The sequence below is a fragment of the Acipenser ruthenus genome, chromosome 9 (genome assembly GCF_902713425.1).
Source record: "Acipenser ruthenus chromosome 9, fAciRut3.2 maternal haplotype, whole genome shotgun sequence".
Lineage (NCBI taxonomy): Eukaryota > Metazoa > Chordata > Actinopteri > Acipenseriformes > Acipenseridae > Acipenser > Acipenser ruthenus.
Window position 1 is genome coordinate 4670821 of NC_081197.1, and position 27509 is coordinate 4698329.

A 27509-nucleotide genomic window follows, 5' to 3' on the forward strand; every position below is an offset into this window, starting at 1 on the left:
AATTCTATACTTAATTTAAACAAAAAAATAATACCTGCTACATTCCAATCGGCCAGACCGTGCTACCCAGAATATGAAAGATAGATACACCCATGCAAATTCCTGCAGTATTGCTTCGGAGGTGTAGTAAACACACATATCTCTGTTAACACCTGAGCCAGGCGTTTAGACACACAATGCTGAAGTTATCTTAATCGTATTAAATGGAGAGGATTTGTAAACAGTATCTATTATTTATTTTTTTTAATTTGCACAGGGGGAAAAAATAACCCAGACAGACTTGCAGTGTGCAGTCGAATGGTTTGTAAACAGTGTAGCAGTGAAAAGGTTATTTTTTTAACAGCATCTGTAATGGAACTTTACTGAGATATTTATTAGAATACAGGTGTGCACCAAGACAAAAAGAAAAGTGGGAAGACCCTGCTTCAAAGCATATGGTCTCTATTGCTGGCAATGAAACGGTTCATTTTTCACTGGGTATCACCAGTAATGAAACTTTGCAGAGGGAATTATAGAATACAGCTGCAGTTTAATTTTCTACCAAATGTATACTGATAGAAAAGCTTTATATATATATATATGAGAGTACTTGTAATTCTTGTTCAAATTAAAATAAATTGAAATATTTAAAGAACGTCTCTGCAGACAGGGGTTACCAAACTGGATTCTCACTCCTGCTCTGCTGCACCTCAGAGACAGAGAGCGTCTGTGCAGTGCAATGTTCATCTGTGAGCTCATCTAGGGAAGGGAAGGTTGAGTTCCAGAAACAGCTAAGAAAATATCCCTTGTGTGGAATCACTAATGAGAACCATGCTCTTGATGAACTGCAATGTTGTTATACATCTCTTGTGTAGTGGAAATATTATTGTTTAATTTCCTTTTCCTCAGCTAAAACTAATGAGGTGCAGACAAGCTGAGACGCAGGTGGATGCTGAGGGAGCAGAGCGGTGCCGGAGCGCTGTGTGCGTTGGTCTGTCTTGTGCTTTGGGAGTCTGTGTCGACTTGGCAGAGCACTGGGCTGTTAAATCACACATCATTTGTCTTCAACACTTAATCTTTGGCTCATCTTTACCAGATGAGGTGGATGTATGCACATATTACACACAGGCATCTCTTAAAAGGGCCTGACGCAGCCAGGGCAAAGCCAGTAGGTGTTAAATATTGTACAGGTTTGTTTTATCACCATCTATTCCAAGAACGCTGTACAAAAGACAGGAAACCAGCCACCCATAATCAGCCTCACACATTGCCTGCAACTCCAGCTACATTGAAACTAGATTTCTATTAAACTCGTGAAGATCAAGTCCGAGTGCCTGTGCATTTAGAGTAAGGAGCCATGCATTTGTGTTGCTTTCCAATCCATCGCTTTCCCTGCTGACTGACTCGTATAACAGCCACGCAGATCCATGCTGTACTGCCATGTCCTGACTGAATCAGTGTGCTTGAACTGTGTTTGACGATCTCAATGAACTGAGTGACCCACAGCACCACCTAGGCTGACCACAGCTGTGTATTGTTTGAATCAAGTCTGGGGAACGCATCTCTCTTCCAACAAAAAGCACCCCCAGCAACTAAAGTCAAGTAGACTAATGTTTTGGATAGTGCCCTCTTCAGTATCTACTTGACATTCAGATGGAGCATTTTGAAGTTATGGCCGATTAACCCAGAGGTTTATACAGAGTACACAATAGCCCAAACGCAGCAAATGGCAATGCAGCAGTTTACAGCTATGGCCAAAAGTTTTGAATCACCTAGAATTTTAAGATTGTGACAAAAAAAAAACAACTATAAACATTCTTTAGATCATTTATTTAACATCATGTAATCAACTAAAATATTGCAAAAGTCCACCGCAAGCCATGATAGTAGTACAGTATTTCATGTTCGATGTCAAAATGTCACATTTTTCAATTTTTGTCTCTATGGGAAAACTACAAAGCGGTATGTAATTCAATATTTTAATGTAACTTTATTCAGCAGGTTTCATTTGACTTTATAAAGCAAAATTAGTTAATTCTAGAGGATGATGCAAAACATTTGGCCATAGCTGTAAACTCCAGTCAGGACACAATGGCCAATACTGCTTTTACTTTCTGAACAACAAACTGAAAGCATGCTTAGAGGCAGCAGTACTTGCAGGGCTCAAGCTATAGCAGTTGCAGGTTATAAGTGTTTCCCAAGCCCCTCTATAACAGCAGCAATTCATTACGCAAATAGCTTATCTACTGATCTATAAACTTCCATCTCAATATCCTATTAAAGAATTTAGATGCAGGGTCTCCCGGGTCATAAGAAATCTATACAGACGTGTCTGTCTGTTAATGTAAGCTGCATAATACTGAATTTTCATCTTCTCAAGAGGCCCCCTCTCATCTGCACTCGCATGCTTCAACCTTTCCCGTCACCTTCCCTAAAATTAAATCTCAGCAAGATCCCTTTTATTATTATTTTTTTTTAATTGTTGCTGTGCGCTACTTGAGTTCTTCCATAGCCATTGCTCAACCACAGATTGCACAGAATTGGCCATTTACTGCTTTTTATAGCCTCTGTAGTGTAACTAGATTGAACATGGCCATTATAAATCCAATACATTAATAATAAGAAGATTTACTGTATCATGTTTTTTTTTTTTTTACTACTACTTTTTTTTGGAAGTAGTATTGTTTTATTATGTGTTAAGAAATCTGTTTTACATAATAAATAAGCAAGCTGCTATGTATTTTACAGGAATAAATACATACCATACAGTACATGTTTGTCATATTAAAAAAAAAAATACAACAAACACGCTTACATTTACAATGGAGTTATTTTGCAAGCGTTACAGAAATAATAATAATGAGAAAAAAATCAACGCTCAAGGCCTTCGAAAGTGTAAATGAAATATGCATCACGCAGGCGTCTATCCATAGCCACTGTTCTGTGGAACTTGCATTTAAACTACCTATGTGTAGTAACAAAAGTAAAGGGTTCTCCTTAACAAAAAACAAGCACATGCTCATATGAAACCTTGTACATATTAAGAGATACGCTTACTGTTAACACCCAACAATTTCTGGATTTCAATATAGTTTAAAACAATGCTTTGTACATCGCAATAACGATGATCAGGTGTTTAACAGCAAACTAGGAAATAAGCAGAATGAATTTATGGCTGTACTCAAGGAAAAAGGTCCCTGCTTTGGTTTAGTCAAGTCTACTTATTGCTTTCCATCAAAACCGGCAAATATGTTTTCTTTCTGGTTTGAGTGTACTGGCATTATGTTCGCTTTGCTATTTCAGTTATTTGTGTCATTGTTTCAGTGGCTGGTTATACAAGTGTGTTTTAATGCAAAAGTTTTGCATTAAATGGGTATTAACATAAATAAACAGAGCAAACAGTGTGACTATCTTCAACAGAAGGGCTGCAAATTGTTACTAGAACCTAAGTTAGAACTTCTTTTAATTTGTAGTTAATTGCCAGGCTAGAGAAGGCTTGGGTTTTTATATTGATTTTGAATGTCCATTTCCACTAAGGAATGCAGAGGATATAATCAAAAGCATCAGTTTTCTTGATATTTATTTCTAAATTGCAATGGCATGTTAATGTGAAACATAAAGCACATTGCATTTACCAAAAAAAAACGTATGCATACCTATTGATTAGCATAAGGCAGAACCGCATTAGTTTGTATAGAATTTCAGTCATGACCTTTGGCTTTCTTGCTTTTAAACTCTGGGCACAGACTATGATAGCTGTTGGCTGGCTTGCACTTAACAGCACAACCTTTTATACAGTACTGCATTCTACTACTGATCATTTTAAATGAAATACAATCATGTTGCAGCATGTATTAAACTTCTGTTTAAACATGTTTCTGTTACACATTTTAAAAAAAAGTGTAATTGCATGTCACACGAGTAAAAATGGCATATAGCATTTCATACGGTGACACTTCAATTAGATGATTGATAAGCTTTTTCACTGGGGAGACGAGAGACGATGGTGGCATTATTTAACAATGAATATTGAAATTTGAATAAAGAATTCCAAAAGTGCTGATGACCTTTTTTTTTTAAAAAACACATAATTACTGAGATTTATCCCTTGTAGTGTGCAACTGCATCCTATTTTGCTGTTGAGAAAAAAAAGCGCTTTCACACATGGGTAACACTTTACATTATACAGTATATCTTACTACACTAATTACACTGGTAACACAGTAATTACACATATAGTTGTGTAGTTACTATGTAAAGACATGCTTTATTATTGGCGTCAGTTAACATATTTTGTAATTAGACTATTTATACACATGGTTGTGTATTTTTACAGTGTAATCACAATGTAATTACTATGTAATCGCGTGTATATATAAAAGTGTTATTACAATGTAATTAGAGATACTTGATATAAAGCGTTACCCACTTGTGTTTTAAAATGTAACGCTGGAACGTACTGTCCCAGTCTTAAATGCTTCACTTTTGTAGAATATTACATTTAAGTAACTTATGTGCTGGTCCTTTATAGTCCATGTTACAAACACTTTGAACTTGCTACAAATCTGTGGTTTATTTTGGCATTGTCGGGATCAAGACATAATTCAGGTGCTTTTTTTAGTTAAAATATTTTTTGTGCTATTTTCTTAAGAGCTCCAAATTACCACTCTACTACAGCTTATCTGGAAATGGAAAATGTCACAATTTACTGTCCCTGTATTACTGCGTGCTGGCCCACGATCGTGCACTTTAGGACGGTCATTGGTAAATGTACAAAATAGCTCTATGATTACTTGACACTGTTACACTTAAATGTTGTGGGACCCAGTGCAGAAAATGAGTTTCCCAAATTAGAATCTATCAAATGAAGGTATTAAAGGAATCGTTTTACATCAGGCGCACTTGCAAACCAGTTAAGAGTAAGTGTACTGTTACATTAGTACTCCAGGCTTTATGCTATTATACCTGTTAGAGTCAGGATTCAGCATTCTATTAAATACATTCACTTCTAAAGAGATTTTAAAAAATATTCAAGCATTTAACCTAGGTTTCCATTCTGACTCAGGGTGAAAGGGCTAAGGGTATGATATTGGCACATCATGAAACAAATCAGTCATCCACAGACACTACAATGTTCCACAGTTAAAAGCACTATCATATGCTGCAGTGTGGACTGATAGTGACCCTGTTATGCTCCTGAACTAAAATCCTGACTCTTATGTTCTTCTAGTTTCTTCCCGTGAAGGGGCTGCGTCACCTTTCGTTAGTTATAATCACAGATGTCCCAATATAATGTGGGATTCCTGTTTCTCTGTGGGTCTCTGGTGAAGAACTAGAAGCAGGGCTTTGGTTTTTGTAAATGTACTGGTTATTCTCTTCCGCTCGGTAGCTGTAATTTTCCGTTATATGGCCCGCTAGTGCATACGGTGGCCCCTGGAAGGAGCCATGCTTGGCTAAAACGTGATGGAAGTTCAGAGACACGTAGGGGGCTTGCCCGGCCATCCCCATGCCCATGAACATCTTCTGCTCATCAGCATTCTCTTGGTCGATTAGCTTTGGGGTTTCCCGGTCACCATTGTCCATTTGCTCCAAAGCCCTGTGGTTGCCATGGTGCCCGTACTGAGACTCTTTCATACAGAGCCTCCTGGTCTGTTCGAATACCGCCTGCATGGGCAGGTGCTGGTTCAGTTGGTTCAGCTGTTTTGGGGGGTCACAGTTTGACTTATTGAGCATGAGAGACTCAGGGAAAGGCTTTTCACTGCAGCCCAGGGTGTCTTCTGGGTCAAGGGTGAACGGCATCTTGCTTTCTTCTTTAGTGATCTGTTGAGGGGTGTGCAGCCTGGATTCTATTTTGTCCTGGCCAACCGTGTTATGTTCGTAAGGTTCTTCCTTGAACCTGCTGTTAGGTCTGGAGGTTGAGCAGCTGGAAAAGCCTTCAGATATTGCTTCGTTGCTGTATCTTCTGTTTGCCATGGGCCCTGGAACTGAAATGAAATGCTACATTAATACAACTGAAATCCAGCTGATGATGTGTGTAAGGGAAAAAAAAAATGCTAAGTGATCCTGCAGATAAATATTCCTGTAAGCACTGTGCAGTAATGGTGTTTGAGGAGGTAAATGCCAGCATATTTTTTTCAGCTTGGTTCAAGTAACAAGCAGGAAGATAAGTACTTTTAAAGCTTTAACTGAACAAGCACCGATGAGACATTAAGAAGAAGAGGGATACATTAAAAAGATGTCCTGTAGTCTTTTACACCTGGCACCCATTGCATACTGCATTACAACACAGGAACCGCTTGGTTCCTGAATTCCACTAACTTTCACACTAGATCCCAGTCCTCTAACCACAGAATCAGTTCTAAAGAGACTGATACTGATGTCTAAATATATATTTGTATTCTATCTCTGTGTTTCCAGGCATAGTAAGGCTGTGCTCAAGTCATGATACAATTCTTTAGGACACCAGACCAGCATTCTGTATTCTAAGGAACTTTAATTGCCGTTCGATTTTTCAGCAATTTATTTATTTATGTTTGCTGCATTGCTGTCTGTGCCCTTCTGGAATGTGTTAATGTAAAAAATGTAAAAAACAAATATTAATACGGCAGCTTTTGAACTTGTAGAAATGGAAAAATATGTGTAGTCCAATCCAGCATGTCAATAAAACGTTGGAAACGTAATTTATCAGTGTCAGTCGTGGTCGGTTTTATTTTTATCGTGTTCTGTATACATGATCCACACTGCCTTCCTGAATTTGGGAAATCTGTTGAATGGCGAGCAGTATGCTTGAGTTACATAAGCCCCCTATAAGGCAATCCTACTGTGGACCCAGTTATAAAGACATGTGGATGTGGCTCCATTCGCACTTTCAAAGCAGGACACAATCAGATCGGTCTTGTAACTATGGCTCCCTGTCAGAGTGATATAAATGGGGGGCGACTGTATAAAGGTACAAATCTACACCTCGTGATCATGCTGAATCCTTACCGTGGTGTGTTCCGCTGATTGCCTGGCTGTGGTGATGTGTTTTTGCGGTGGACCGAGCCATGCAGGAGTTTGCATAGTTCCAGCGGACCTCTCCTCTGGGCTGCAGGGGGCTCAGGTAGTGCCTGGCCACCTCACAAGGAGATCCCTGGGGCTGTCTCACCTTGGAGGGAAAGCTCTGCTTCTTTCCACCCAGCACTTGAGATTCCCCAGGGAGGTGTGCGTAAGGGTAGGGGAAGGCTAGGCCGTACGGGGGCGTGTGGAGCACTTCACTGTTCTCCGAGTGGCAGCTGTGCTCTTGGGGTGGGGTGTTGCTATACGTTGGGCTTTCCTTCCAGTTACTAGTCTGGCTGCATTCCAGTTTGTCTGTGTGAAATGAACTGTATTGCTGAGATATAAAAAAAACAAAAAACAGAAAGGTGACCCAACAATTTTCTACAGATAATATAATAAAGATAATAATATAATGTGTAAGAAAACTAAGTGTTTAAATAAACAAAGCACCCGACTATCTATTTCTAGACATAGAAAGTTTTAAATAGATGAGTTACCTGTGGGTAGGGAGCTGTTTTTAGTTTAGTTTTCAGTTTAATGGATTTGGATTTGAGTTGTTTGCGTGAGTCCTGTGAGGCAGTCAGGGAGGTCCTGTAGGTGAATGAAGACTTGGAGGCTGCAGACTGATCTTGGGAGAGCTGGAGCTCCTTGTACTCGATATCCCTGCAATAGCAACACAATCCAGGAGTTATGTTGAGTATTATACACAGTTCATTGTGCTGTTTCTGGGGTAACAAGTAATGAGTGATTAAAACAGGCCAGCTTTGGAGATCTGCAGAGCCTCAACACAGTCCAGAATCTTCACTGCACAGCTGTGCCAGCTGACTGTTAATAATTACTACAAGGTGGAGAAAAAGTTACAAATCGACAATGTAAAGAAATAATACTGAATTAAACATATGCATTATTTGACAAACTTTTTGACGAAGTCTTTTTATGTTTCTTTTTTTGATGTGTCTTTTAGTATCATTACATGTTATACTATTGAGTGTTATATAGTTATGGATGAATAGCCATCGTTACTATCAGATTGTTGCTGGACTATTTTGATTTGGTAACACAAATGACAAATTCTTACATATGCACGCTATTTTGAAATGTGAACTAATACAATTTATTTCACCATTATTATTATTATTATTATTATTATTATTATTATTATTATTATTATTATTATTATTATTATTATTATTATTATTATTATTATTATTTAAATAATATGATTATTCTTTGTTTACTGCAGTTTACTTACTGGACTGTGAATGTTTTATGAATACGGGCTATTGTATTGCTACAGCCTCGTTACTCATTGAGTTGAAGTAAATGATTTTCCAGTTTAGAGTTTGTTGCCAAATGCACTGGTTCACATGGATGCCTGCATAGGACAGCATATAAAACTAAAGAGGGCCAGGATGTCAACAGCCACTTACGTCAAGACGTAATTGACACTCACTATACAGTGAGGTCTGGATGAGCGGCTGTTGTGTACGATGGTGGCGTAGCTCTGGACCCACACCCAGCCACCGTGCTTCGACAGCAGCCTGTAGTACTTGGTGGTGACCTGACCTTTTACCAGCACTGAAAGGGAAGAAAAGCTGTTTCATAGCGAACAATGACAGGACAACATTTTACAGTATATATATAAAAAAAAATCTGGTCACACTACAACCCAGCGAGTGAAATAAAAGATACTGCTTGAACTGTTTAATACCTACACAAAACCCTTTAACAGAAATTATAAATAAACGAGGCAACAGCTCACATAAAGATTAGAAATAATGACATTTATTAGGGTTAGATTATTACAGCACTGTGGCCCAGGAACTTGTCTTATGGCCAGCAGGAGCCGTCCTCTTTTGAGGTAAGCCTCGGACAGTGGTCAGAGAGCATCCAAGGGTGGGTGACAGGATCCATCCACCCCCCCAAAAGGCAAACACACAAAGGAGGCAGTGGGGTGGAGAAAGAAGCTCCAGAGGTAACGAGCAGTGTTGTGAGATAAGGGTAGAAGCTCTAAAACCACAAATGCAGACGAGCCCGGCTCTTTTGCATTGTGGTTAAGACACTCGCTTGCAGTGTGTAGGGTTGCCAGTTCGCGCCCAGCCTCTGCCCAGTTACACAGACATTTTTGAAAAGGTAGGCACTGAACTTAAAGACTACCCGACAAATTAAATGATAGGAAGGCGCTGTAAGCCTCACAATCATCACAGAAGCAAGTTACTGTGTGCAAACACAAAGCAAAACAGAAGCTCTGCATGATTTTAAACAGTTACATTATTCATTTTGTTTTCTGTGCATGGACCTAAGCTGAGGAACATAAGACTGCCCTGTCTAATTCCGTTAGTCCAGTCAGTTCTTTTTTTTTGTCTAGACTTCTAAATGAATCTGTTTGTTGTAAATCTTCAATATGCCCGGTTGGAGGCTAGTGAATATTTATTCCAGTTCTTAACACGCAGCTGGTCACCAGCTCGCCGGCAGTTGATGGAATTTTCAGCAGGGTATACTAATAAGCCAATATGTGACCCTAACCCTAACCATAACCCACTGACCCATATCCAGACTGTAACCCTGAACACAACACCATCCGTGACCATTGCTCTGACTTCCTTCACCATGGCCCCGATCCTCTCCTTAACTCTGACCCCAACCACTGTGCAGCTGCTTAACGGTCAACTCAAAAGATTTCATTTTAGGAAGGTACAAATTGGATGTGATTTCCTTCAGTAATTGTGTATCGTTCCTTATATCCAACTCAGCACAAGACAAAATGCGAAGATCCACTAATTGAAATGAAATTTCTCAGCTGCAATGGAATACATAATGCTGACTTACATAGGTGATGGGAATATCTTAAGTGGAAGACATCACATCCATGAACATGATGATACAAGGTCTTCTCAATCAAGTCCTGGGGTTCGTGTCCAGTTAATTCAGCTACTCTGGAACACAGGATTGAAAAATTCAATACAATGATTTAAGTAGAATTTGTGTTTTTATGGACATAAGACTGTCATTTCTTTCAAGAAAATGATTTAGATAGTATTGAGTACAAGACTGAAGCTCAAGTGCTTGCTTATGTACTTTGAGAAATATAAACTTCAAACTCTTATAATTATTGTAATTATTGTAATTATTATAATTAATACGCATAAAAAAAGTTTGAATATACTGTATATATATACTGTATATACAACTTTTTGCTCAAAAGAGCCCACTGACCACCGTTTCGGTATGCTTAAAATACCTTTGTCAACCTGTTAGATATATTTCTATTTATAAATGTTAGTTAATAAAATGAAATTGTTATTCTTCCAGGGTAGTTTCCAGAGAGGGCCGTTAAGGATGTGGGGGACGGGGTGCCTACTTTAAACAGACCCTCTCTTACCATGCTATACTACTGTATGACCAGAGGAAATGTCCTTGCTTTGGCATGTTCTCTCACCTTGAATCCAGGAATATGAGCTTGAGATCCAGGCTGGCTCTGAACATGAACATGTTGCTGTGCAGTTTAATCTCAGTGATGGCACTGGGGGGCAAGGAGTGCCCCACAGCCACCAGCCCCACGATCTGGTAGCAGGAGTCATAGAGAGACATGTCCATCAGGTACTGCCGGATCTTTAGGTAGCCACTGCAGTGAATGACCTGCGAGCACAGATTAACATACTGAATGAAGCTCAGGGGGGAAAAAATCAGTTATGCCAGTTTAAAAAACATAATTTAAGAAATGGATTTGCACAGCTGATCAGTTAATAAGACTGACATCAGCACAAGACACGTACTTACTGAACCTCTCGACTACAGAGCTTGCTCTTTAGTTTGCCTTTGAACCACGAGGTTAGGTTCACGTCCAGCCCTTGTCTTTCCATTTAATTCAATGGGCTCAGATGCCATGCCATTACACAGTCACAACCTTTTAAATACCGTTCCTTTAGAACTATTGGGTGCCTGCTTCTGGAAGTGTGCATAGAAGTACTAGTAAGTTGCTCAATGGTCCTTACATTTCCATAAAAAAAAATCTGAACTTAAATCCATTAAGTCTGCACTTTCTGTTTCCTGATGCTTCTAGGTACCTTAAAGATCATCGCTCACAGAGGGAAACAGATACAGTATTTGCACCCACATAGCCCATACACACAGTTAGCCGCTGAAACAGAAATAAACATTTGAAGTTTGCCCACCTCTAATGGGAACCTCCATTTCCTACATTCTTTTAGTCCTCTTATTAATTCAAATTCATTTCCTGTTTGTGTGCACAAGGTGCTCTAGTCTTCCACAGCACAGCTGAGTACAGAATGATTGATACACTACTTAACATAAACCCATCATTTATTACAGGGAGCCGGCGTTGCAGCGCAAATGGATAAAATATTGAAAGCTGAGTTTTGGTTCAAGTACTTGTTTGGAAAAGTTACAGCTTGCGACGCCGTGGAAAAAAACACAGAAGACACAGAATTAATCCTGAAACGGATCAGGAAAATTAAGTACTGTTTTTAGGTACTGTACTGAACCAAAAACATACGCTCTAAATTATTTTGCTATCAACTAATAATAAGGACGTGCTCGTCAGGGCTTTTCATCTTTCCATCCCAGACTGGAGCATGTAAGACTCAAACTGTTCAAGAGCGAAATGTCAGACTTATCACAGCTAACTATTTCTTCTTATCACAGCTAACTATTTCTTCTTATCACAGCTAACTATTTCTTCTAGTTTTTTAGATTCGCTTTCTGTTTCAGCCATCAGATTCTGGTGATTTTTTAAAACTCAGAGATTTAAAACAGCCCCAGCTGCCTCAGTAGAGATCTCTGAATCATGCCTAACTTCCTATTACAGCTGGTACACCGAAGTGTAACCATTAACCTGTCTCCCCTGCAACACACTGCCCACAGTGGATGTGTTCCTAGCGGCAGTATTGAATACAAAAAAACAATACATTACATCAAGTCACTCTGTACGTAAAAGATACTGCCAAAATAACTGTCATCTTTAAAACACATTAAGAAAATGTAACAATCGTCCTAATTCTCTGAGTGTCTTTCAACACCACACATGTGCCTCTCACCTTGTAGCCTCCACAGGTAAGGCCTGCGTTCCTTTTGGCCAGGACACACTTCATCCGGAGGAAGAACGACCGCTCCATTTCATACTCTGGAACCAGAGACAAAAACAGTGCTATGTTTCTGCATTGTAAAAAGGCAAACCAGTATCCATTTTAGGTGCATACATCCCCGCACATGCCTTGACAGGGTGAGATACCCGTTCCTGTATTCCATCGTAACAATAATACTGCTGAGTCTAGTAGGAATGAAAATGTGTACGTTAATCTCACTTGATTGCTTTAATCATTTAATGTGTGCACCTTTGGGAGAGAGAGCAGTGATCAGCTGTCATCACCCATTACTAAGCTTACTGCCGGGGGTCTCAGATATGTTTACATTGCTTTTGTGTTAAGCTACGCTGTTTCTGTTTAATAAAGCTATTTATTATTATCATGGATTTGTGCCACATCTGGATCCAATATCTTTTGTAGCGAATGAGGGGGCGGTTCTAATGAAGTTTAATTTGAAATACTTACAGGCAAAAAGACCTCACTGTCTGAGCCCACAGCTCTGCTGAGAAAGCTCATAAACCACAGGGCAGATTGAAAAGGGAAAGCTTTAATGCCTTTATTTAAGTCAGGAAAGGCAAAGGCGAGGAGAACAAAGTGTAATTAGAGAAGCTGTAATCAGAGAGGATGTGTGGATCAAAGTCTTCAGTCCAAAGGATTAATCAATGTTGTGCTCTGAGTTGATGAGTGTTAATTGGATGTCCACAGTGTATACTATTTACTGTTGTACTGTAGCTAGTCCAAGGCACAGGTGGCTGGGGGATGCAATGCAGTATAAAATCGAAATAGTCCAGCAGACAGATGTTTTGCTTTCTAACTTATTTGGCGTACTTGCACCACCCTGAGGCAGAAACCTTAAGCGTGTGTCGACTGGACAATTTTATTCAATACAGCGTGTTAGCTGTGGAAAATAAGGACACACACAATATCAATCTCAGTACGAAAGCCGCATAAATAAGCTGCGAAGTAGTGAGTCTCAAGATCAAAATGTACAGCAAGGAAACAGGTGCCCTTTAGTCTTTAGCTGATCCATCTGTTTCTAAAACATTTTACGAATTTGCTAAACGTTCTTTCCAGTTGAACAGGATCTTCTGTGCGTGTGGTTGGCTGCCTGACATCTCATGACTGATATGGTGTGCTGTATACTAATTAATTAACAAAATGTATGATTACAAGTATTTAATCGTAAATATAGCACTAAGGGTTAGTTAAGTTAACTTCAAAGAGTTACTGAGGGATCAATGGCCCGTAAGAGCCCAAGTATATTTCAAATCATATTTGCTTCCACTGTTTTTATGTATCAAGTACGTGGTCACTGCTGTTGCCTTGCCATGTGCTTCTTCTCAGCAGGCACCATTAAAGGTCTGCCGCAGTAGTTTTGCAGTGTTTTTACCATGGTTATACTAAGAAATTACCATAGTTTACCATGGTTTGCCGTGTTTTTTATTATGATGTACCATACCTCTCTGGGCTTATCAATACTTAACTATGCATTCTCATGTTCTCACTGTGCTTTATTACACTTTGCTGTCCGATTGCTCTGGTAAACCCATATCAGTGCTGGGCTGAAGGCTGTACCTTGCAGTAGATGAGGGTGCAGGGGCTGGTGGGCAGTCAACACAGCGGTCATCTCATCGTGATCAGAGGGATGGATGTACTCGTAAATACTGTTTCCAGTCAACTCAACCTGCGAGAGAAAGAAAAGAGCCATCTTCCCATCACAAAGACACATTGTCTATCCATTACTGTTTAGTCCACCCGATAAATCACGAGATGACATGGAGCCCTGACAGAACTGACATGCGCAAAGTCCCAGTGAAACTGCTGTGAATGATTAGTAAAGAGATTTCAAAAAGGGAGTGGAAACTCAGTACAAATATTCGCAAGATATCCAAATTCGACTTCTGAGTAATATACTATATCTCTGATAAGTATTCTAATTCTTACGACAGGCTAGTCATATCTGACCCCCAGCTGGCTTAGACTGTGACCAAATACACAAAGATAACGCCAGGACAATGGACAGGGAATTAAACACAATTAAACTCATTCCAGCTGTTTAGTGTACTAGAACAGCACTGAAATGCGCTGGCTTAGGCTTAGCTAAATCTTCTGCTGTTTCATAGAGCCATTGCTATTTCAACACTTACTTGGCTTGAGACAAAACAGAGAATGAGAGAAAAGAAAAAAACAGCATGGCCTCCACTGAACTGAAGCTTAGTTTTGGGAAGGGATTGAGATGATGGGCCCTAGTCCCTAGATCTGTTTTGATCAATACAATTTAGTACTATTGATACTTTTCTACAGTGTTGCTAAAGATCTATCTATCTATCTATCTATCTATCTATCTATCTATCTATCTATCTATCTATCTATCCTAAATGAAGTCATCAAAGCATACTGTGTTTTAAATACCTACGGGCCCTATTCTTAAAACAATCTGATGACCGTGCTGAAAAGTGAAAATGTACTTCTAACACTCTCTCAAATAGATGAGAAAAGGTTTCATTAATGGCAAACTGGATTTAATTAATCAAAATGATCTTTAGCACCTCTGAAGTTAAACTATAGTAATACCAGCTGCTGCCATTGGCTTTCCAGTTCCTACACAGCATAGACTCGTATATTGATTTTCTCTTTTTCTTGTGTCTCTTGTCACTGTTGGGAAGAAGCAGCCGTTTCAGATCTAAACAGCATTCACAAGGTTCTTTAAGCGTACTCTGCGGCAGCACCTGACCTCTTGAGACTAGACAGCTACGGCACTCTGTATTTAACTGTCACCATAGCGAATCATTTTCATAACCAAGTAGTGTTTTCCCAAGGCAGAATGTTCTAAAGTCTAAACTAGTGGCTAAACTCAGGCAGCCCTGGTCATAGTTTGAAACCATGATGTATTAACTCAAAGGTCTTTATTTTGCCGTCAGGACATTCTGTTCATGAACTCGTATTATAAAGCTTGAGGCTCAGGTAGAAGCAGAGCATTCTGTTCATGAACTCGTATTATAAAGCTTGAGGCTCAGGTAGAAGCAGAGCATTCTGTTCATGAACTCGTATTATAAAGCTTGAGGCTCAGGCAGAAGCAGAGCATTCTGTTCATGAATTCGTATTAAAAAGCTTGAGGCTCAGGTAGAAGCAGAGTATGTACTCTATTAAAATCTTAATGCACAAGTTGTTTTTTTTTGTACACCTTCTTTATAAAGATGAATATGGTGCTCAGGTATACTGTTGTATTTCTAAAACTCATCGGTAGGAAGGGATGTGATTTAGCTGCGTAAGGGTTTTTTTTACTTACCTGGGACAGACCCAAATGGACAGAGGCAGTTTCTGAGATGTACATGATTTTGCCGTCAGATGCTACAACAAACACAAAGCCGTCTAAAGTCTACAAAAGAAAAGAAACAAAATAATGAAAGCGTTACAAAATATCCTGTGACTTCTACAACATTCTCTCGACTGTGGTAGCTTCCCTCAACTGGGTTAGTATCCATGTTAAATGAGTGAGGTGCTCCCAGCTACCTACTGCTGTTACTCCTGCAGTGCACTCTATAAGATCCTACATAACAATGATTGGTCTGCTACACATTGGCAGGGCTGTATTTCTGTGATCACTTTCTATACTGGGTGCATTAAAACACTTACCTGAAGTAGGTGGGACCCCAGTTCTTTAGCCATGTTGTCCAAGGGACTCATGCGACTCGGCTGCCCCCATGCATCTCCTAACCCTGCAAGAAGACACAAGCGATGCACAGTTTCATTTTTTTAGTTGTTTCAAGACAGTGTACATTGGCTGACCAATCAGTCCATTAGAAACCTCTCTTTGTGCCCCAGATTGCTATAAAGGGTCAGTATTGCTATTCTTGTAGTGTGTTAGTCTTGCATGATCCCTAACTTCAGCTGGTCTGTATCCAGTATACGGTACTCCAGAGATGAGTAAGTCATTCAGATTGGTTTCATCTTCATTAAGGTGTTCTGAGCTAACTGGTACACTGACACAAACTTGTTAAAGGTCAAACAAGACTGGCGGCCTCCGTTTGAATAATGTGATGTGGATTATGCTGAATGCAAGCAGTGCTATGAGAGAGTGATTATGCAGCTCAGACCAGGCACTTTAATATCAAATCACAATGGTATGTCATGACACCCCACCCTGGAGGCAGACTGTCAGCTCAGAAACTCAGAACGGAGGAGGCAGCGGCCCTGCCCATGAGCAGGTTTCTTTCTGTTTTAATGAAGAATCAGAATACAAAACATTGTAAATGAACAATGATCTTCACTGGCGTAGCTTTTACTGTACACATCCTCGCCACGCTCAGTGACTTCTGTTATACAAGAAAAAGCATCAAATAACGCTGAAGATGCTTCTGCTAAAGGGCACCGACTGACTGGAAACTACTGGGAAAACAAGCCGGTAATGCTATCTGTTACAGAACAATCCTATGTAGGTTTACAGTAAGCAGCAGCTCATTTAGTTAACATACAGTCCAGGTACAGTGTAGTTTTACAGTAAGCAGCAGCTCATTTAGTTAACATGCAGCCCAGGTACAGTTACTCGATTATTGAGTTCACGTTTTGTAATAATAACATTTCGTTTTTCACCCTTAATGCTCAGTGGCCTTTCCAAGTAAATAATTTGCATTTGACTCAGATCTCACAGCTTGAGTAACTGTGCTTTTCCATCCATCCTTCATGGGGGACATTTCATAACTCTCAATAAATCATTAGAAACCCTCGACCAGGGGAATGGCAGGACAGCACTGTAAATACACAGAGGACTGTGTTTACACCATGCCTTTCAATCCCTGTCAGCAAATGACAGGGAGCCATTAAAACAGCCAATAAACAAATGCTTTATGGCACCAATGCTAGCCTCAGCCCTGATCTTAACCTAATCCTTATTAATAGCTATTGACGGGAAACAAGGACAATTACAGATAATTACATTATTAATTACTGTGTAATTCTTGTTAATATAAAGCGTGTGGAGTTCAGCTGTTTGACCGATGTATCTGAAAGCCGTGCCATGCACAAGAAAGTAGGTTTATGTAGAGAAAGGAACAGAACAGACATGGTCGTACTTCAGCTGAATGATTCAGAGGCTCGATGTCTCTGCTTTTTTCTCCTAGTAGGCAGAAAAAAACAGAATGAAAGGACATCAAAAATCGACAGTAATTCAAACACTGGCAGGACTTTTCAATTTATAGAAATAGTGGCAGATCACACACAAATTATTATTATTATTATTATTATTATTATTATTATTATTATTATTATTATTATTATGATGATCTAGAGCAGGGCTTCTCAAACTCAGTCCAGGGGGCCCCCTGTGGCTGCTGGTTTTCATTCCAACCGAGCTTTCAATTACTTAACTAGACCCTTAATCCCTTAATTGAACTGATCATTTGCTTAATTAGACCTTTTTACTTGTTTTCAGCTCTTGAACAGTTGCATATTTCAAGTTAGCTATAACATTTGATAAGTAACTTGAACTGCAACTGTTTAAGAGCTGAAAACAAGTAAAAATATCTAATTAAGCAAATTATTAGTTCAATTAAGGGATTAAGGGTCTAGTTAAGTAATTGAGAGCTCGGTTGGAATGAAAACCTGTAGACACAAGGGGTCCCCAGGACTGACTTTGAGAACCCCTGATCTAGAGACTCACATGCAATGTTAAGCAAAAATGGTAATCAAAGCATTTTACTGCACTAAACACTAAACAGTATTTAGATCTGATTTTGATTCAACTGCCGGGCAAATAACCAGGGCTGTGCTGAACTTCTGCTCTGCTGTTTGATTGCCCTTAATCAAGACCTGCAAGCAATTATTTACATCAGCCTCCACCTTCTCTGATTCTCTCAAGTTGGCATGTTTAGGGGTGACAGTCTTGTCTGGCTTGCACTGAGTCATCTAAACCTCAACATCTTCCTGAATACTTCCTGAAGTGCTGCCCAGAAATGTTTTCCAAAGGAGCTGCTCATCAGAAGGAAGGTCTGACCACACATTTGCCTTCTGATTTCCATTCAGCAAAGTCTGTGCATGTTGTTTTGATTGCATTTTAATGTGTTTTCATATTCAGGACTGGGCTGTAACTAACACAAGATTGGAAAAGCTCTAAAATGATTATAAAAATGATAATATCAGCTGCAAAGCCATATGTATAGATGCTCTTCATATCCATTTTTCAGTGCTACACACTATGTTTAAGATTGCTGTGGAATTTAACTGCTCTCTCACTGCACTGAGGGGGGAAACCTTTGCAAAATCTTTAACTGCAGTCCAAATACAGCACAGTCTGCAGTCTGATCCCCCCACCCCAAGTAATTATTCTTTACTTGATTACATCAATGTGTAAGCGACATTTCTTTAAACACTTCAGCAAGCTAATTAAGCTTGTTACACATTTATGTCTAGGGAACTTCCAACAAGAATACTGTACATCTCTGTCTCGCTGTCTTTCTCTTGTAAAATATCAGGCAGGACGACCAGATATATAAAAACATAATTGATTCCCTTTTTCTACTGTATAAAACCCTAGTTTAAGACACATACTGTGATTGTGGCTAAAGGAGCTTTATTTTCAGACAGGTTCCATATATCCAGCCTAGGATGTAAACACTCAAATAGGCAGATATATTACGTGAAGAAACACAGTCGTTTATAAAAACAATATCGTGTATCATAATGTGAAATATTCTATACTGCAATTACAAGTGTGCTATATGTCTGCCATAGGATCTTTGGCAATACTATAATTTATAATACACATTTCGTTGTCCTAATACAGCTATGGCCAAATGTTTTGCATCCCCCTATAGAATTAACTAACTTTGCTTCATAAAGTCGAATGAAACCGGCTGAATAATGTTACGTTAACATATAGAATTACATACCGCTTTCCGTATACTTAAGGAAAAACTGACAAAAATTGAAACGTGACATTTTGAAATCTAAGATGAAATACTATACTACTATTATGGCTTCCAGTAGACTTTTGCGATATCATTTTGTAGTTTCTTTGATTACATGATGTTAAATAAGCATATTTTTAATTATGTCTCAATCCTAAAATTCTAGGTGATGAACAACGTTTGGCCTGAGCTGTGCACTGATCTCATGGACATTCAAGGTTTTGTCGTATTATCTAGTGTAAGTGGCACCATTATGAAAAACTCACATAAACAAAAATTACATTTACAGTAATTAGTACAATTTTCAGTTTTCCATAACACAAAGTGGAAAGCAGCTTTGACCCCTGCCACATTTAGTCTAAAATAATAAAGGCTGACAACCCTCAAAAGTTATTTTTTATGCTTTTTTTTTTTAATCCTTGAAATAAACCACTGTTACAGTATGCCTGGTGTACTGGTGTTGTCGCAGTGTATAAAAAGACCATAATACAAAGCTGAATTGTTACAGAGGAATGAGGCAAGCCACATAATCTGTAGCGTTTATACACTGAGCCACTCCAGTACGCTTGTGCTCACATCTGCATAGCTGATTTTGCGGTGTTTAAGCAGTGGTTGGAATGCCACAAAACAGCATTTCTGAGAAATGAGAATCAGTCCTGTGGTAGAGCAATGCCTCCATCTCAGCCTGGAATCACTTTCCAAGCCTGGTGCACAGTAGCTCTGGTGGCGTGGCCACGGAAACAGAGGAACTCTTACAGAGCTCTCGGAATCCTAGTGCCATACTTACAATGCTGCGCCTTTCAGAAATATGGAGTCAGAGGATGTGTTTCCAGAGAAAGATAGGATTACAGATCATAATAATAATAATAATAATAATAATAATAATAATAATAATAATAATAATAATAATAATAATAATAATAATAATAATAATAAGCAGTCTCTAGTGTCGTTCTGAAAACAAGAACCAAAAAGTACAAACTTTATTTTACCCTTTCAGCTCTGCATCTGCTTCATGGTAAAGTATAGAAGCAGGAGTTGAAAATATCACGTGACGTGAAACCCCACACAGATGGCAAGATGGTAACCAGTTAGGCTGAACAATAATGGCATTTGTAGATATCGTACTGTACTTTAAACTGCAGCGGTTAAACCAAAGAAACTCGCAATGTGACACTGAAGGAGCTGAAACTGCTCTGCTTGTTATTTTCTTGTCACAAACTGACTATCGATTTACAGAATAATATTTTGCTTTGGAAGTCCCCCACGCACATGATCATGATAATAATCATTAAGACTGCATGTAAACTATAAGGAATGGATCAAGTGGAACCAAAGAATAAATACAAGTGCTTCTTTATAATTCCTATTCCCTGAAGTATAAAAAAACAAGCAAATTGTGTAAAACGATACAAAAGCAAGAATAAAGCAGAGCTCATGGTACCGTACAGTAATTTACACAACACAGTACCCTCTGCTGGCTCAACCTGTTTCAATACTAACACACACATACAGAAGTAAAACAGACTCAATCTCAATAAGACACTAACAGTAACACTATCAGAAACAGGTAAGGAGAAAGAATATGGTGCGGTTTACGCGTTCAGACACAAAAACACATCTGTATCTATGTAGGAAATGCTGTATGTTTGACCTAAAAGAAACTGTATGACAGGCAATTGAAAAAAACAGAATGCTTCTCAAACGGCTTAGAAGTTATTGACATTGAGAGCAGCAGTCCCATAGGCCCGCACTTGAGGCCTGGGCTGATAGGGATCATGACTAGGCCTTCGCATTCAATCCGTGCAATGTAAACAACGGGAAATCGGTAACGGGAAACCTGAAGCATTAACCTAGCAATAGGGCGTCTATTTTTTAATCGGCTTTTATTATCTTTACATAAATCATCATCAATAATAATAATAATAATAATAATAATAATAATAATAATAATAATAATAATAGAGTTGTTTAGTTGTGGGTGCTGATGGACAGCCTGCTAGACTGTATTTCGACATTTAAAAATTTACGCTCCGCTCCATAGACACAAAAATACAAATAGGAAAAAAAAGAACAAACAAGATTACAAATATTGATGTAACTAAACTGCACAAATATAGTAATATTGTATTCGTGTAGATATACTCTACACACGATTTTCTTTTTAACCAACGAGTTGGATGGAAAAAAAAACTCAAAACAATTTCAATTTTACATTAAAATATATCTTCTTTTGTAAACTCTTAATAGACCCACTTACAGACTGACTAAACTTTAATATGCAGGCCTGATTGTATTAAGCGAATAGGCAAATACTGGGTGATTAAACCGTTTATTACGTGACATGAAATTATATTTGAATTTTTTTTTTCCTTTTGTCAAAAATAAGATTGATGTGACATGCTTATAATTTATAAGCTCACTTGGCTCGATGCGACCAGTTGAGAATTCAAAAGCTGCCAATTATCTATTAGTTGCTCTTTTGTCTCTTTTGTCTGACTCGAGTTAAGCAAAAGAAAAATGTTTAAAAACACTAGAGACCGAGAGGTGATAGCATGTATAATTGTTTATTGTGGTTTAAATGATCTAACAGTGTACTAGGCTATGTTATTTAATATAATAAACACGTGTAGGTGTGCCCATGCGGTGTCTGTATTTGAGAGTAAAATCTAATTTGGGTAATTTGTAATTTTTTCCGTTTCTTGCATGCATTTGAATCGATTGATTGTCCATTTTGGAATAGATATGGGGGAAAGATACGGGCGATGTGCTAACATTAATATATATATATATATATATATATATATATATATATATATATATATATATATATATATATATATATATATATATATATAGTTGATGGAATATACTTTTCTAGTATCATAATGAAATATTGAAACAGTATATTATATTAACATTTTAATCACGCTTTTTGTAAGTGTTGTGGCTTGACATTCAAAGAAAAAAAATGTGTATACAGTCACATACCTTTATACACCTGTGAATTATATATAACAGCATACTTATATACTTATTACTAAAGTAATAACGAATACAAAATAAAAAATACACGTTTTATGTGTAACGCTTTACTGAAAATGTATCAACAGTATCGGTCAAAAACATGTTAACATTTTAAACATCCTGCATTTACTTTTTTAATTTGCTTTAATAATATTAATTTCCTTCTTTACCTTTTAGAAAAATAAATGATGCTGACAACATTGAATTGCCCGTAGGATTAGTTTTTACACGTTACAATTTAAACTGCACCGTTAACCACCTGTCTCCTATACTCATTCGCAAAAAGAAAACGTAACAACGTGTTATTAAGCTCCTGTTAAACAACGCATCTCTTACTACTGTGAGCGACTACAGAAATGATAGCAGACATTGTGCCTCGAATAAAACACGATTGCATTTTCTTACAGAAAACTGTTACAATAAAAAGCGCAGTAATATGTAATCGCTGTTTTAAGAGCTGACAATAATAATAATAATAATAATAATAATAATAATAATAATAATAATAGAAACGCAGCCACTTTATACATTGAATGATATACAGCCTATTCGACTCAAATCAATAAGAGGGCTATGAATTGAATATACCGGTTCATTTAAGACTTCAACTAAACAACGTCATCACAGCTTTAATTCATTAGCTAAAAATGTGTTAAATGGATTCATACAATATAAAATTTTTTTTTAGAATAACACTTTTTTTTATGGAACCTGTAACTTATAACCTTTCGTCATTTTTCATAATTATTTAAATTATGCGTAATAAAATTGTTTTCAAATGTATTTTACAAATGCATGTAAACTGGATCCAGGGGAAACAAAGAATAAATACAAAAGCTGCATAAAAAAGGCAAATAATGTAAAACAAAAGCACGCATAAAGGAGATGGTATAGTGCAATATTGGTAATGGCTTGTTCGAATAAATGCATGCAGGTTATTCACCATTTTATATTTGCATTGCATATGTAGCAGACTACACACACACAATGCAAAATAAGGAAGGATACACACTGTGCAAGAAGCCAGAAGAGTCTTCAGCAAAGGGGTTTACTTCTCACCTCCAGAGTGCCCTGTAACCTTATTTAACTTATACTGTTTTCTAAAAAAAAAATACAATTAAAAATAAATGAAAAGTATGTTCATGCATATCCGTTTAAACCTGAACAGATCTGGTAATTGTATGCATTGAACAGCATTGAGTCAAAAATCAGGTTATTGAAAACACACACGTTACTGAATACAAATCAGATCAATGTAGTGTTACCAATATTCTGTCCAAAAACAAACAAAACTCCAATTGTAATCAATCTAGAAAGTCTTACGAAAAACTGGCCACACATGAATATAACATGTGCGCCTATATTTTGTATTATTATTATTATTATTATTATTATTATTATTATTATTATTATTATTATTATTATTATTATTATTCAGTGTAATCCAACTTAACAATTAGGATAGCTTTTTTTAATTACTTATGTTTCATAAATAGAAAATAAAACAATAGTAAAAACAAGAGCTCTTAAATTAACCTCCCAAAATATTTTTAAAGCTTTTCTTTTTAGCACAAACTGGTGTTGACTTAGCACGAAATTATTGTGAATACAGTTATGTGTTTTATTGCTACATGGAGAATACAAAATCAAACAAGTTTTCAAAAAGTCCTCTAAAATCCGTACCTGTTGAAAGGCTTTCAAACGCCCTTTGCCACGCATTACCCGCGCCTGTAGCGCCACAAACAGAGCGACCGACTGCTGTCACTGTGAGATTTGATTCAAAGCCTGGAGGCGTAAGGATCATATTTTACTGCTGCTCTGGTAAAGTGAATACAAACTGAAATCGAAACGGCATGTTTACCGTTTATGAACAAGGCCTACGGGTAACTTATTACACTATATTTACACTTGACAATGGAGGGCCGTCTTCTGCTGCAATGGGGCTTGCTGAAAATATGAATTTGGTTTAAGAAGAAGAAGAAGAAGAAGAAGAAGAAGAAGAAGAAGAAGAAGAAGAAGAAGAAACACACTAAATAGTGATATTTATATGAGACCAGTATTATAATATATCCAATGTACAGTGTTTCTAATAATTTGTTTAAATCTTTTTTTGTGCTTAAATAGGCCTACTTAAGGTCAAATATGGATTCTCTTATCTTTGTATTTTGGAGCACTATAGTCGGCCTGCAGTATATCATGAATTTGAAGATATTAACGCGTGTTATTCAAATAGGGAGCTATACGAGTTTAGTATAAATTGTCTCATCAAAGCACCGTGCTGTAATTCAAATGTTTTAAGATTTAAGAAGATATTGTATGCAAGTGATTGTAAACACATTGTATTATCAGTATACTCTACACTTTGCTTAGATTCCAGAACCACAATTTAATAAATACATAAAGCAATGTATTTATAAATTGCACCATATTGAGGTTTGCAATTTAAAGAATAGGAGGACGGCGACTATTGTAGCAGTTTACAATAAAGAAGATTCATTTGAATTACATACCCCCTGTCATTTCTCAAGGCACTTCACAGGCCCCGTCACGACTGACAGAAGGATGTAGAATCAAATCGCACGTGATCGTTTCTAATTATACCAGACTTGAAAAAAACTAGCATGTCATAATAACAGAATTGTGTAATCACCTTAGAAATGATATATCGTCAAAAGATTAACTATATCGCCAGAAACGTTTCCTTAACCCCCAAATAACTGAGATTAAAATGAACATAGCCTACAAATCTATATTAAGGAAGCGCGATACAAATGCTAAGTGCTGATGTTCCATTTTAGAGTCGCGTTCTAAAGTAATTTATTTCCACCATCGATTTATGGAACCGACACAAATCCCGCTTAAGTAATACAGGCTACGTTTTTTATGTCGTGTGTTTATCTAGAACACATTAACCAGGGTTTAATTAAAATCCGAAGCTGTCAATGTCGATTGTTGTCACAAAGTACACAAGGGCTGAACAAAACCAATCGCAAAGTGAATTCCGTATGCAAATCGTATTTGTTTGCACTCCCATGGTAAAGGATTGTGGGGAACATGGAGAATACAACATTTCTTTCTTTCTTTCTTTCTTTTTTTCTTTCTTTCTTTCTTTCTTTCTAAATACACATACTTTTGAAAATCTACACTAAGTCACATCTTTCAAAGAGTTTGCCGTTCTTTCATAGTGCAATGGACAACGTTTACAACGCTCGAACTGTTTTATTATTATTATTATTATTATTATTATTATTATTATTATTATTATTATTATTATTATTATTATTAGGAAACCAACATTTTTTTTTACAATAAATACACTGCATTCCTCACACAGCATTATATGGCAAAAAAGCACACTATACTGACAATTCTTATCATTGTTATTCTTAACATTGTTATAATTGACCATTCTTATCATATATTCTTCGTGAGGCCTGTGATTAGAGCAGCGGTGTTGATTAAACTCACCCTCTGGAAAGACGGCCCTCATCTTCAGGTAACTCGTTGTCAGCCTGATAATGGAAGCTTTATCCAGCTGAGATGTAATGGCTGAAGGCAAAGGTAATAACTTCGCCAGTTCATAGAATTCTCCATTTTCTTTTTCTCGTCTCGTCTTCGCAGCATTCTTAGACTTTTCCTTCATCTCTGACGCTTTTGAAAAACAATGGCTCTGGCATAATAAATAATAATAATAATAATAATAATAATAATAATAATAATAATAATAATAATAATAATAATAATAATAATAATCTCCCCTTTTTTTCAATTCAGCAAATATATAGGACCGGGGTTTGTTTTCCTTTGAAGCGGAAAGTTGTTCCGTTTAACGGTAAAAGTCATCATTAAAATCTCAGGTTTCAACCCTGTCATATTTTGCTTGAATAAGGCACCCAGAATTCTGAACGGGCTCGTGCAACAGTCTGGCGGATTCGCATCCAAAACACCTTTATCAATAAACGAGAGAGACAATGTGGTAAACAGCGGGGGCATTAAAACTGCTTAACATAAGCTCAAAATCAAATTGTCTTGAAAAATCCCCTTTGCTTATGAAAACCTATAGAACACTGTTGATTCATTCAACACAGGGCAGCACGAAAGCGCTAAAAATCCAGGCATCATATTGTACAATAGTAATTTAAAAAAAACTGAAAGGTATTTGAGTTTATTTTTACATTAGTCTACATTAACGTTATCATTGTATTAGACCTGCGTTAAATATAAGTGGTAGCTATAGCCTGTATGCATTTGATGTTCTATATAATAGTCGGTTTTAACATTCCAGAGTATACAATCCTGGTATAATATATGCCCCGCATTACAAAGTGTCCTGGATTTGTAAAACGAGGCGCGTTTAAAGCAGATGACCTCGATATTAAAGTTTCCTTAGGCCATGGTTTAGTGTAGGGGGTAGATATTTCCCTTTCACCAGCGCCTGCCTAGTATGTAAATTTGCATGGAGCTGAAGCAAAACTATTTTAATTCCACTTGAGTTGAAATCTTTTAACCTATATGCTGGAGAATGAGTCACGATGCTACAGGTCCCGAGGCATAGCGCCGTGCAGCCTAAGGATTTAAATCGCTTTGCGTGGAATTCCTTCAGCAACCCTCCGCTTCCAGTAGTAAAGGATGCGATATCCTGCTACACATATGTCGATCGTTCCTTCTGTAGCCGATAGTTGCAGAAGGACACAATGGGTTGGTAGACATCCATGCGCTGGTGTTCCAAACCGGACTCAATCTGATTTATATTCATGCACAAAAGAAAGACCCTCAGTGGTTACGGGCAGAGGGTGCGTTGATTTGCAGTCCGTGTCCCTCATTTATTTCCCCTTATTCTGGGTCCAATCCAGTCTCTGTTCCCTCCTCAATGAGAATCGACCATAACTGGAACCCTGGACGATACCATGCAGCTATCTGTATTTGAATCGAGCACTTCACCTGCAAAACTGAACTGCAGCGCCTGGATTCAAAAACGCGCACACATGTCATTTGCTGGTGTTCATCCTTCCAATTCAATAACCAGGGTCGCTTGCAGCGCAATCAGTCGCTAAAGAAGGTAAGCGGTGCAGAGTTCGTCCACACTCAGCACTCCCACTCGTTCCAAACCGGCTCACATCGTCTCCTATCCATTACCCAGGGCCGATAATCCGGAGACAGAACGGGATTCTAAACAAGATGTTACTGTTAATTCCTTTCGCAGGGGAGCCAAGGGATTCTAATGGGAGAGGCGGGACTCGAGCCGAAGGACAGAATACCCGGCGGTGACGTCATAATACAATGCAGCGCCCCGGGTGAAGTGAAAGAGCACACATTGAAAGGTTTGCAATAAAAGTAAGAACGTGCATTGTCGATTTTGTATTTATTTGCATTAGGTAAGACATCTGATTTGGCATTATTGTCATTACTGTACACATGCGCCATACATTTCATTTACCAGCTCTGATGAGGTTTC

At 37.9% G+C, this 27509-nt stretch overlaps 1 protein-coding gene across 1 annotated transcript; it reads right to left on the reverse strand.

Annotated features, from left to right (window-relative positions):
* Nucleotides 1–1790: 1790 nt before the first annotated feature.
* Nucleotides 1791–27282, reverse strand: LOC117406318 (single-minded homolog 2-like). The gene is made up of 11 exons (XM_034923195.2): nucleotides 25523–27282; nucleotides 15759–15841; nucleotides 15412–15501; nucleotides 13698–13806; nucleotides 12075–12160; nucleotides 10457–10656; nucleotides 9847–9953; nucleotides 8448–8595; nucleotides 7515–7680; nucleotides 6967–7351; nucleotides 1791–5963 (listed from the first exon to the last, which is right to left on the reverse strand). Exons 1-11 carry the CDS (start codon nucleotides 25695–25697, stop codon nucleotides 5233–5235), a joined length of 2280 nt encoding a protein of 759 aa, XP_034779086.2. The 5' UTR covers nucleotides 25698–27282; the 3' UTR covers nucleotides 1791–5232.
* Nucleotides 27283–27509: the final 227 nt, after the last annotated feature.